Source organism: Myripristis murdjan, chromosome 9 (assembly GCF_902150065.1).
Source record: "Myripristis murdjan chromosome 9, fMyrMur1.1, whole genome shotgun sequence".
In the NCBI taxonomy this organism is placed as follows: Eukaryota; Metazoa; Chordata; class Actinopteri; order Holocentriformes; family Holocentridae; genus Myripristis; species Myripristis murdjan.
In genome coordinates, this window is record NC_043988.1 from 10,272,732 (window position 1) to 10,286,281 (window position 13,550).

Genomic DNA, 13,550 nt, shown 5'->3' on the forward strand with positions numbered 1-13,550 from the left:
CACTCTATTGGTGTGTGTTATGCACATACAGAACCACTTGGACAGCATGCAGGTATTTCAGAATTGTTTTTATTTATTTATTTGCTTGATATCTCTTCCACTTCTCCCAGTTAAGTCCAGGAATTACTTAACCCCCCTGTTTTCATTGGCCTAGGTGGTATGGTTACGGAACATCAAAATGTAATCAGAATTATTTCTGATATCAGTAACGGTAAAACCCATCAGTGGTGGTTTGTATGCAAGTGGTACAAAAAAGGTACAACTCGAAGACTAGTGAACTGATTTGGTGTGAGATTTATTGCTTTGGGAATGAATTTGGTTTTCAGCCCTGTTAACTATGCTGCCCCGTAAAGAGCAATCTTCTTTTCATAGGCTGTAACACCCACTCATTTCTATGAACATTTTCATCAAAGCAGACTGCATCTGATATAGTTACAAGTGGTGGGCTTTTGAAGGGCTGGAATATTCTTGATTGCATAAATTGGAGGTTTTTCAGACTTGAACATAAAGAGAAATTCAGCTACACTTGCTTAAGAATTAATGAAGGAACTGTAACGATAAACCAAGTTTCCAAATTAACATGCATGGACTTCTAAGATGGCTGCCTGAGGCCCCACTGACCCATCTCTTCTCCTTATATTCAAAGCCCATAGACACAGTGGGAGGTGCAAATTTATAATCAAACAATGATAGATTAAAACTCTCAGTGAATACATGCACTATTTAATTGGTTAAATACATTGTAATAAACCTGGTGAGACCAAGTCTTTGGGAAGTCTTGATTCACTGCAGGTCTTTCAGACTTGCCATCTGTGTTTAACCCTCTTACTTTTTGTGTATTGTGAAAATAAAGTCAAAGCCAACTCTGTGTATTGTGACAAAACTCTGTCAAAGGATCACAGAGCCTAATCGTGATGAATGTGATCCTTTTTCATTGTAGCTGTAGCATTGCATGTATGTTATCGAGCATGTTGTTCACACAGAGTTTCCCTGTCATACAGTTGAAAACTGTTATGATGCTAACAACAGTCACCCTTTGTGTTAATGCACTTCTTCAGAAATGCAGGTATTGAAAGGGTCATCCCTCCTCTAATAGCATGTTCATGTCTAGCCAAGCAATAACCTGTCTGCATGAAATGGACTAACCGTGCTTTAAAAAAACTTACAAACTGGTGAAGCAGGCATTGCTGTGCATTGGGCAGTGCTGAAAATTCCCCGCTTGCTGCAGTGTCAGTGTCTTTGGTTTAGATTGCCTGAGAGAGATGATTACATGGTGTTCAAGACCTGGTTGTAAATGAACTCACATTTAACCTAAGAAAAAATCATGCAGCAGCAGCTGAAATTTTCATAATGACTGCCCATGCAAATACAATACGTTCAGTTTGTCAATTTCATTACTTCTGATGAGTCTTGCTTTCATTTTACTGTTTCTGTGCAATGAAGTTTAGGAGCATTTTCCACACTTTGAACACAGTGCAGTTTTGGTATACATACCCTCTAGGAGGAGGCTACAGCTCAGAATCATGTGCGTTAACTGTAGTCTTGCATGTGATTTGTATACTGTACTGTGAATAGTAGTGTAGGTGTTTAGGAAGTGTTTCTCTGTAATGATTGTTTGACATGTTTTGACTTGTTTTAAGTCTCAAATCCCATTCCACGTTTTATTTGTGTATAGATGTTAGACGTGTGTACACGCGTATGTGTGCACTTAGCATTTAGAGTGTGTTGTGCATTCTACATTTTGCTTTTCCTTAATTTCTTCTGTCACTTTCTTTGCCATCCTCTCTCTCTCTCTCTCTCTCTCTCTCTCTCTCTCTCTCCTCTCTCTCTCTCTCTCCTCTCTCTCTCTCTCTCTCTCTCTCTCTCTCTCTCTCTCTCTCTCTCTCTCTCTCTCTCTCTCTCTCTCTCTCTCTCTCTCTCTCTCTCTCTCTCTCTCCCCCTGACTATGTCATCAGGCCAAAGTCCGTGAGCTGGAGGAGAAATGTCGGACTCAGAGTGAGCAGTTCAACCTCCTGTCAAAAGAACTGGAGAAGTTCCGGCTGCAGGCTGGGAAGTTTGATATCCTCAGCACTGAACCCCTAACTGTATGCGAATCCCCTGGATCGCCCAACAAATCCCTGTCCCAGCTCCTAAATGGACTGGCCGCACCTATAGGGAAAGGTGTGTGGGATCTTATTGGTCCTCAGTACTATTGAGTAAAGGACTTATACAGTTTATGTCACAAAAAAGAAATCTAACATTCATTGAAATGAAACAGTTTTATAAATAAAAGTCACAAAGTAGCTAATAATTGTAAGAATAATATGTAACATGTTTTCATTGCAGCAGTCATTTTACAAGACAAAGGGTCACTTTTTAACATTTTAGAATGAGGCTAAATAAATAAATCTGATGTTGTTGTTCATTCTCAGAACGGCACATTAGTAGTGAGAATAAATACATATATACTCAAGAAGAAGAGCCAGCACTGTTAATGGTGCAGGTCTGGGTAAATAAGAAGTTGTGTATAATGAGGAGAAAGACATCGCAGCTGAAATGAGAAGTCTGGAAGGCAGTGCTTCAGACCTACTGGAATAAACACTAAACTGTTAATGAAATCATCAATCATAGTGAGAAATAGCCTTTAGCCGCCAATGCTTGTTCTCTGTTTGTTTTTGACTTGTTTTAGTGAATACACAAGTGCCGTAGTAATTAATAGTTATCTTGGGACTGTGCCAGGGAATGAACTGTTATTCGCCTACATATTTGCATGTTGTAGATGCTATAGGTATGTGCTGTGATATTTTGTACACTAAGACAAAAGGAATCTAAATAATGAGCAATGAGAAATTATTGCTTGTATTAAATTAAAAATTCTCGCTAAAGGATAGTGAATAGATTGTCCTACCTCGTGTAAAATGCTATGTACTTCATATATACTGTACAGCAGGCAATAAACTGAGAACTAGGTAGGTTGTAAACAAAGGGCATAATTACTGTTTTCTGGTTTGCATTACATTTTGATACTGTGTAAATAGCATTGAATGGGTGTACTATTACAATAACACACTTGCACCCAAACCGAATGTTTAACCTGAATTTAACCAATGATTTTTTTATTATTTTTTTTTTTTTTCCTTTTTTAAAACATGGATATATATCCTATGTTGTTACTTGATGACCTTTTATTATTTTTTGCCAATATTTTTCCAAGTAGCACAGTTTTTACATGAATGACGTTATATTTTTAAGGTAATAACTGCTTTGCTCTTTCCCCAGGCAATGAGACTCCAGTGAGTAGATCTTTGATATCTGAGTTCATTCGACCACTCCAGATCAGTGGGGAAAAGCCGGAGCTCCTGTCTGTCAAGCCAACATTCCTCACTCGCAGTCGAGCCAGCAGCCCAGGACGGGCTTTCCTCTCTGAGGTTTGTCTTCGAATGCACTACATGTCACCTGTCTTAGACGCTTAGCCGAAACTCTTATGTAGAGCAACTTACAGTAAGGGCAACAGACTAATAAGCTTAAAGCTGCACAAGGCAAGGTTTTTAGATAAAAATAGACCTGTTTCATCAGACTAAACCGCAAAGTGGGGCTGCAATAGAGAAGAGCATCCTGTCCCCAACAACTGAGAGGCCATAGATCTGCACTGTGTGCCTAAATAATACTCTGATGTTGGATATGTACACCTCTCTGAAATGAAAACTCAAATCTTATATGAAAAATACAAACTTGATACTTGGTATCTTTTGGTTTAAAGTGGTCACAGAAAAAGAAGAAGCATACTCTTTCCAGTATTGGGGAACTGCCGGCTGATTAAATACATGAATAAAAAAATAACACAAAATTCAGAATGAATCAAATTGAAAAACATTGCTGCACAGTCATAGTTCTGATGCATGCATTTGTCCAAAAACAACGCTTCCTCAAGGTGCACAAACACGCCAAAACCAGCATTTCGACAGGCATGCTGGATTACCTTAAAATGACTGTTTGCCTGTTGAAATGCTGGTTTTGGACAGTAGGTGTTTCGATTTGGTTGATATAGTGATGACACACTTGCAGGGCGTGTAAACATGAGCTTATTGTCTGCAGTACACTAATGTCACATTTCACTGTTTGTGGTTACTGATGTTAAAAATGTTCAAAATTTCAATATTACAATTGAGAAAATGTGTGTTTTATGAGTGTTTTGACTGAAAAATGAATGCCTTAGATCACCAACATTACAACCAACCAGCAGTTAAGAATGCAACGCTCAAACCCACAAAGTCCTGTGAATAAATGTTACAAATATTGCTGTTCCTCTAAAATGATCCTGTATGATAATGATTTAAGAGTTAAAGAGAAAGGAATGCAACAATTCTCAGGTAATACTTAAATCTACTAATCCACGTGTCTCTTTAAACGTCAGTCACATTGATCAGTTGATCAAGCTCAGCTCTACCTATTTATTTTACCTAGCACTCATGCTACACATAATTAACTCAGTGTGTGAACTTGTTCAAGTGTCCAAGTATGAATGGCTGACAGAGAGAATAAACAAATCAATCAACCTAATTTCCTAAAGAAGACTGTTGCAGTCCCATTGTTTCATTATCTGTGCTTGTTGTGATGGCAAAATGAAATATTTCTTTGCATTCTAAGATGGAGTTTTTTTCATCCATGAAAGGTTTTGTGGAGCACATTTAGTTTGTCAGTCCTGCACTACCTCACAGTAATACACACCTGGGAGCTGCCCAGGATAACCAGTCCTCTACTAAACGGTGTCATGCACTGTCCTTGTTCAGTGTTTTGCCAGCTTGGCCACAGATTTGAACCAGCAGCTTCCCAGTCACAAGCCTTGTTTTGCTTGTCTCACTGCAATGGGGAGAGCTTGGTTAAAATAGAATAATGAAAACCTATCACTCTCCCAGTGCGGAGCACAGAAATATGGAGTGTGAAAGACCCAATATGCTTGTTTTTACACATTGCCTCTGAGGGTTTTGGCGCTTACCAAAGTTTTATGGGAGTTTATTAGCCTCTGCTTTCATGAGAGATAAAAGCATTTCAACTTAGAAAATACAGTGCTATACTTTGATTTTCTAAGGTGAAGCTCCCAAAGAAACCACTGAGAAGGAAATTTTGATCTTGGAAACAATGCTTGTTTTTCTTTCACTAGATGAACAAAGAACTGAGCTCAACCACCAGGTCCAAGCCAAGGTTCACAGGAAAGGTACGCCTGTGTATTGCTCGATACAGGTATGTGTACACAAACATTACACACAGTCACTCCACTTACTGTTTGTCTTGCTTGAACTGAAATACACAGTGGTGTTTTGTTGCATTAGCAGGTCTCACCTTGAATATGAGATGCAGTAAAAGGTTCAAGATTTTTATCCCCATTTGTTATTGATCAAGTCCCACTTTGGGCAATACTTCTTTCCATGTTTTTTATTTCTGACAAATTGGCATCAACCTGTTGTTTGCATTTGTAATGAAGTCAGTGTGAAACCATTACTCTCAAAATAGCCCACAAATCCTTTCAAGTCCTTGCAGTGCTTTACGAATGGAAGAATATTGAATGGTTTATGTGTTTTTTTTTTGTTTTTTTTTTTTAATAAATGCTAACAGGAGCTTGTACCAATATTTCAGAACCCCAAACACCAAAGTGACTACTTTTTAATGTCCTAAGAGAGAGCCTGAGTCATAATGAGTAGGATAGGCTGCTAAAAACCTTGATCCATCCCTTCAAAATGAACTGGTAGCTCAGTAGCCAGGCATTGGCAGGCTTTGGGTAGTGTATTTGCTTTGTCTCAGAGCTTTAAGCTCTGGTCTTAAAAATGATGCAGTGTTTCTCTCACCAAAGAAAATTACCTGTCAGCACAAAAATAATTGGAATCTTCAGAACACAAATATGTGAAAGAGGTGCAGTGTTTTCCACCCACACTGGCTTTAGCTTAGCTCTGTCTTTTGCCTGGAAATCTATCTATCTATCTATCTATCTATCTATCTATCTATCTATCTATCTATCTATCTGTCTATCTGTCTATCTATCTATCTATCTATCTATCTATCTATCTATCTATCTGTGTGCGTGTATGCCTCTTTTTTGACTTGAAAAATAATGTCTTTAAAATTATTGTAAAATATAGTCATACATAGACTAGCTATTTTATTTTTTATTTCTTACTTTGTCACCACAGTTATAATCCATATGATGGGCCTAATGAGCATCCTGAGGCAGAGCTCCCCCTGGTGGCAGGGAAATACCTATACGTTTACGGAACTATGGATGAGGATGGCTTTTATGAGGGTACGACCGGGCCTAGTATTATCTAATTTCTTCTGCTTTTCATATCAACAATATGAGCTGTCAAACTCAGTTTCTTCTCTTTGTTACTCAGGAGAGCTGCTCGATGGACAACAGGGTCTTGTCCCCTCCAATTTTGTGGATTTTGTTCAAGATGAGGAGACGCCCTCTACTCAGCACCGGGACGGGGCTAAAGAACCTGGCTACCTCAACCACAGTAGCCTGGGCTCTCAGAGACTGGGTGTTGGTATTGGCACGGCCATAAGCGCAGGCACGGGCACGAGCATAAGCAGCCTGCTCTCTGACAGCAAGCTGGACTGTCTAAGCACCAGCAGCCTGGGCATGGACCTCCTTGGCACCTGCAGCAACGGGACAGGAACCCTGGACGTCAGCATTGACGAGGTTGGTGAAGACATCGTGCCTTACCCCCGCCGCATCAACCTGATCAAACAACTGGCCAAGAGCGTGATCGTCGGCTGGGATCCTCCGGTGGTCCCGCCAGGCTGGGGCTCCATAAGTGGCTACAACGTCTTGGTGGATAAGGAGGTGCGCATGAGCGTCCCCTTTGGGGGCAGGACAAAGTCTCTAATTGAGAAACTCAACCTGGCCACCAACACCTACCGTATCTCAGTGCAGAGCATCACCGACAGGGGCCTGTCAGATGAGCTGCGGTGCACTCTGCTGGTGGGGAAGGATGTGGTGGTGGCACCTTACTACCTGCGGGTGGACAATATCACGCAGGTATCTGCTGAGCTCTCCTGGATGCCCAGCAACAGCAACTACAGTCACACCATCTTCCTGAATGGCGCGGAATACGACATGGTCAAGGCGGGGGGCTACAAGTACCAGTTCTTCAACCTGAAGCCCATGACGGTGTACAAGGTAAAGGCTGTGGCACGGCCGCATCAGGTGCCTTGGCAGCTTCCCCTGGAGCAGAGGGAGAAGAGGGAGATCTCTGTGGAGTTCTGCACTCAGCCTGCAGGTCAGCCTCGGCAACCAATCACATTTCACTTTTATCTGTTATACCACCCTCACATGCACAAGGTTTTTTTTGTTTTTTTTTTTTGCATGTTTTGTACAGTATGATAATGCATGGTTGATTATGCTATTGCCAGACTGTCAATAGTGTAACTATTCTCATCAGTTTGTTCAGAGGTTGTATTTATGATGAAGAGGGATTGAAGCTTTGCAGTTCTCACCCTAGGGATAGGTGATATATCACTATTATATCAGTGTTGTGATATGAGGTGAGATGTTGTCGAGGTTTTTGGCATCATACTATTTCCTCGTGTTAAAGGCTGCATTACAATAAATTGATGCAATTTTCTGATCTTATTAGACTGTTCTGGCTCTAGCTGTTCTATTATTTGCTTCTGCCCACTTGGTCTTCATTTCCACATTACTAATTATAGTTAATCAAAAATTGTGTATCAAAATTGAGGTATTTGGGCAGAGATATTGTGATATTTTATTTGGTCCATTTCACCCAGCCCTATCTTACCCAGTCTTATTGCGGTTGTTGTATGCCTTGTTGTTGTGTTTTTTTGTTTTGTTTTTTTTTTGTGCTGGCTCAAAGTCATCAGATAATTCACAATGAAAATTATCTGATTATTTACAGCAAACGCAGCATTCCACTTATTTACTCACTGACAAGCTGTGAGCCCATTACGTTCTCAAATGCAAACCTGACAAACATCGGAGCCTTGTTTTCATTTTCCCCAGCCATTTTTAGATTGCCCTCAAGGATTTTAGTGCACCACAGCGATAAGAGACATGCATGGTAGAAACAGAAAAAAACAGACAAGTGTGATGAGTAGACATCCAAGAAGCATTTGCTTAACATCGGAGACAAGACGCAAGAGGGAAAACAGAGCTGGTTGGGGAGAGGGAATCTTTCAAAGCGTAATGTGTGTAAATAGTATGAGTAGATCTCTGGGATTCTTCTCCCATGAGGCTCCTTAATGCATTGCCGGTGCCAGCGCAGCCTCACTTTCTTCGTACAGAAAATCTTTTTTTCAGTGGCAATGTAATGGGAGTGATTCCTGGCATTATTTTGAGTAAGGGTATAGGCATAGATAGCCAACTGCAAGCACAAATAAAAGACAGGACACTGATGCGTCAGATTGTTGCTTTTAAAGGGTCTGATTACTGCAGACGATGGGAGCAGGAAGAGGAGGCGGAGACACACAGGGGAGGCAGAAGGAGATTTGGGTGGAGACTCATCACAGGGAACTCCGGGGGGCCATAACCTCACGTTGTGATTGTGGCACATGATAAGATAAAAACACTGTTTCAGAGGCTTTCAATTAAACAGGAATTGATCTCATTCCCTTGGACGAAGACACCAATTACATGACCCAGTTTGTAGTCTCGACATTGTTACGAGTTATTCCAGTCCTCTCTAAATTTAATGTCTTTGATGCCTCCACTCCCTTGCTATTTATACAACATGCATTTTTGTGCTTGCATCTCAAAGCTTAATGGGCTATTTATTTTATTTATTTAACCTTTGTTGAACCAGGTAAATCCCACTGAAGCCAAGAATCTCTTTCAGGGAAGGTCTGGCCAAGATGGCAGCAGCACAGAAATAGAAAGACCAGACAGCACATGATAATTTTTCAGTATAACAATATAATGAAATATAAGATAACACATTTTAAAATAATGGGGAGAAATGATAGACAGAGGACGGAGAGAGCCATAGAGAGAAAGAAGGAGAGAGAGATAAAGTGAAAGAGAATTGTCGGTTTGAACTGGCAATTTCTGTTGGCGGCTGATATGCTCAGAGCGAGTTCATTAAATAATCTGCTATTGAACATGTTAATTAGTGGCATCTGAAATGGTCTTAGTATTTGTGGTTGAGAGCCTCTATCAATCAAGAACACAGTGTATGTAAGCATTGTTGTAGGTTTTTAATTGCGGCCTGTGTTCTTTAAACAAGTGACTTCATTAGCTTCTTAGTAATACAAGATTTGTAGTAATATTAGTCACACCAAGCAGCCTCAATTCCCTGCCTGGAAATCTGTGTCTACTGTATGTGTCTAGTATTAATGAAAGTAGCACCACTGAAATATTCATTTAAACACTCATCTTAGCTCTCATAGGAGCTTGTTGTTTGTGACAGGCGTAATTTAAGAATGACAAGAGGAAATGAATTCTCCAAACAGCTAGCGCTCCTGTTCCGAGGCTGCGTGTCTGCCGACAGTCAGTGTAGCAATGTGATTTAGATTGCATTGATGTAGGTTTCTCAGACACAGCTGTGGGTTGCAGCTCTGAGATACTGCTGACTGTCTCTGCTCGCTCTCTGACTGTGTGACTGCAGGGTAGCAGCAGCACTGCACAGATGGGTCTTGTTGGTTAGTATGCAGGCAGCTTTGACAGACTGTGAAAACAGCAAACTGTTTTTTTGGATGCTCCATGGAACGTTATGAGTAAGACTCTGGCAGCAGGATATTGCTGTACCTCCATTCATGGCAGAATGTTGGCAAACTGTATTTTCTCGACCGACGTAACACCTGCACAGCATTGCATATGAATGAACACCAGCACACACACACACACACACACACACACACACACACACAGACGCACACAACGAACCTCGACTGAGATGGGCATGAATATGTCAAAATGGATCATTCTGCTATTCCAAAATGTAAATACAGTAAAATGTAAATGTATTCAACAAAATACATTAATTGACTGGTGTTTTGTCATGAATTGTGATATGTTATCTAATTTAACTACAAAATGCTGTTCATGAGATATTTGTTTAAATACATATTTTCAAAATTCATCTCCAAAACAGTGAGATCTGAATATTTATAAACGCAAAGGGTAAACAAACTGAATTATCGTATTACATCAGTAGTAACAGCACTGGGCATCTGCACCATGGCAGTGTTTCCTGACTAGCCCAGCATTGCTATGTGTATCCATAGTGTCTCTAATTTAATGGGACATTACAGACCACAGTTTATAGATTTTAACTTTAAACCTTAAATCAAATCATTTTTTTGGGATGTAGATATCCACTGAACAGGTTACATGACCTTTAGGTGTTTCAGTATCTTCCTGTTCTGGTCCTGGGTGAGGCCTTATGGTTTGTTGGTGTGATCACGCTTTGTCTCATTGCATCGTCTCATTACACCAGTAAAATTGGAAATACATTTGGAAATGTAACCTTTGATATTAAAACCAATTTTCTGCCAGTTAATGTTTGAGTTATTAATTCCTCTTAATTTACATGATGAAAATCCTAATTTCATAAAATCATGCAATGATTATCCAATGCGAGAATTGTGCATAATGCAAAGTCAGTGCAACACAATGTGATTTGATCACAATAAGCATAAATGGTGTGCCTTGTGTTAGCTATGTTATTTTTCTTTCTCTTCTCATCTACAGTGTATGTTTTACTCCTCAGGGCCGCCTTTCCCGCCCCAGGATGTGCAGGTCCAGTGTGGGCAGACGCCTGGGATGTTGCAGGTCAGATGGAAGCCACCACCCCTGACACCTGCAGGAACTTCCAATGGAGCCAACGTGATTGGCTATGCCGTGTGCACAAAGGGACAAAAGGTATCAAGAGTCTAATAATGCATTTTGTAAGAGTCAACCTTTGCCATCCTTGGTAGTGACACTTGGGAGTAGGCCTCTACTGCCACCTGCTGGAGAAATGATATAATGCTGACATCCAGCCCCTAGTGATGGCAGTCATTATGTAAGGCATAAATTTGCAAATAGAGTTGTAGCGGGCTCCATGTTGCTGTGTCATTATAACATCTCATGTCCACTGAAAGGTGTTGTTTTTACTGTGTGTGTGCATGTGTGTTTCTTAGTGTGTCCAGCCACCTTGACTTGAAGCTAGTCACAATACAAAAACCAGAAAGCTGAATTGCGTCATTGGACAAAATTTAATCTTTTATCATCCCCTAACTGGCACACAGTGTTTTTTATTAAAGCTTGAATATCATCAATATAGAGTGCTGGAAGACGGGTATATGAATTATCAGTTTGACAATCAAAATCTGCCATTATGGTTTTTGACTATTTGAGAAACAGGTCTATGTACGTGAGCTGCAAATGCACATAGATAAACCCGTACGACAGTGGGGTTACAGGTTACCTGCTTGTGCATGTTGACATTTTGAATTGCTCTCTGGTAAGGACTCTTGTTCTGGTTCCTGTGTGAATGCAGATAGCAGAGGTCTTGTACCCTACGGCGGACTATGTGACCGTGGAGTTAAACAGGATTCATTGTCTGGAGGCCAGGGAAGTCATTGTAAGGACGTTATCAGCACAAGGAGAGTCCCAGGACTCGCCCGTGGCCATCATTCCACACAATCTCCTGGGCTCTCCACGTCTCTCGCACCGCACCACTGCACCTCCCCACCCTATGCCCCACCCAGTGCACTCACAAACCCATCCTCCTTACCCGTCCACCTATCCCCCAAATCACCCTCAGCCCCAAGTCCAGCCCCTGCCTCGAGCCCAGGCCCACACACTGCCCCACTCGCAGCCCCACTCACAGCCCATCCACCACCCACTGCCTCATCACCAGACTCACTTCCAGCCCCACCCCATGTCCAAGTCCAAACCCTTAGTAAGTGCCAGAGAGCCAGAAACCAAAGAGCATGAGGTGGGCCTGCGGCCAGGCCAGCCCTGGGAGCGCTCCCCCTCTCCGCTGCCTCCCATGCGTGGACCCAACCTGGAGCCACCCCACTTCCAGCCGAGACGTTCACCCTCTCCTCAGAGGATCCTGCCACAGCCTCAGGGAGTCCCTATCCCCAACACCATCGCCAAGGCCATGGCCAGGGAAGCTGCTCAGAGAGTGTTTGCTGAGGGCAACCGGGTGAGTGAAAATCCATGTTAATGTTTCACCTGGTGTTGTGATATTTTTTGTAACACAAGTGAAAAAATCTACCCAGAGGACAACATAATTTCACTCATTTTCAGTTGAAATCAACTTGTTTCAAAAACTGTGCTCTTAATACTAGTAGAGTGCTCTACCTATTCTTACTCTTTGACATTATTATATTAGACTAAATGACTTATGAATGGGCATTTCTTTGTAGTGTAAAATTACAACAATATTTCAACTCTAAACATCAGTGTCTGTGTCTGTATCGTATGTCAGGTTGAGAAGAGGAACATCTTTAGTGAGCGGGGTAATGCTCTGCATCCACTGAACTCTGATGAGGAGGAAGATGGCTACGACTCTCCCCATGCAAGGAGGAGAGGGGCTTCAGTGGATGAATTCCTCAGAGGCTCAGAGCTGGGCAGACAGGTACTTTACAGAAAACACTACAACCGATGTGCAGGCATACAGTGTGTGCATCATTTGTTCCTGTGAAAGTTATAAATCCAGATTGAATAAATACTTCCCTGTAATGCCTGTCTCCTACATCCACCCTGCATCAAAAGTAGAGACTATTCCTGGTTAGGCTGTACACATTAGAAAGAAATATTTATATTATTAATGAAGTCTCAACCTACTAGCTACCAAGCCATTCCTTATAACTTCCAACACCCCTGGGCTTGTATTCAGGAAACATCTTAAGGCTAAAAGTAGCTCCTCCTCCTAAAAATACTGGCATGTCACTCTTCCTAATTCCTAACTTCAGGACTAGTTTTAGCACAAAAACTAACTCCTAAATCTGTGAGTTAGAGGTATTGAAGGGGACTTCAAAATCTGTAAGACCAAATCACACATAATCCTAACAGGATTTCTGTAGGTAATCTGCCTGGGCAAATATGATCAATCTTTAAATGATCTTTAAAAAGGTATGGCATTAATTGCGCGAGTATTATGATGATAGTAGAGGTGGTTAGAGATGCAGTTGTGTCACTGTGTTTTCAAGTTGTTGAGATTAAAAAAAATGATATTATTATTTATATTGCTTCCCAGTGTTTATAGTCATAAAACTCTTTTTATGACCATACAGACTGGTGTAGCCCTGCTGCCACACACACACGCACTCACTCACACACACTCACTCACACACACACACACACACACACACACACACACACACACACACACACACACACACACCTGTCCCAGTGCATGGTCAATGTGTAGATTATAAAATCTCTCAGTGTGAGTTCCTTTGTAAAAGTTGTTCCTGGCAGCTTTGTGAATTGGTTTTAAGCGAGAAGTCTTTGTCAGGAACTTTTAGTATTAACGAGGAGGACTCATACTGATAAGATGAAATGTTTTGTGCATATGGCCCCTCGTTTTTACTAAAATATCCCTCTTAGGGATAGTGATGTATACGTG

The 13,550-nt window shown here is 41.2% G+C and overlaps 1 protein-coding gene across 1 annotated transcript in view; it reads left to right on the forward strand.

Moving 5' to 3' along the window:
* The window catches only part of rimbp2b (RIMS binding protein 2b), a 92,831-nt gene that overhangs the window by 63,400 nt on the left and 15,881 nt on the right, over positions 1-13,550 (forward strand). The window contains exons 10-18 of the mRNA XM_030060237.1: positions 32-52; positions 1,956-2,160; positions 3,259-3,407; positions 5,141-5,220; positions 6,165-6,274; positions 6,366-7,253; positions 10,698-10,849; positions 11,469-12,122; positions 12,408-12,557. Of these exons, the coding sequence (XP_029916097.1) occupies positions 32-52; positions 1,956-2,160; positions 3,259-3,407; positions 5,141-5,220; positions 6,165-6,274; positions 6,366-7,253; positions 10,698-10,849; positions 11,469-12,122; positions 12,408-12,557 (2,409 nt within the window). The remainder of the gene's footprint in view (positions 1-31; positions 53-1,955; positions 2,161-3,258; positions 3,408-5,140; positions 5,221-6,164; positions 6,275-6,365; positions 7,254-10,697; positions 10,850-11,468; positions 12,123-12,407; positions 12,558-13,550) is intronic.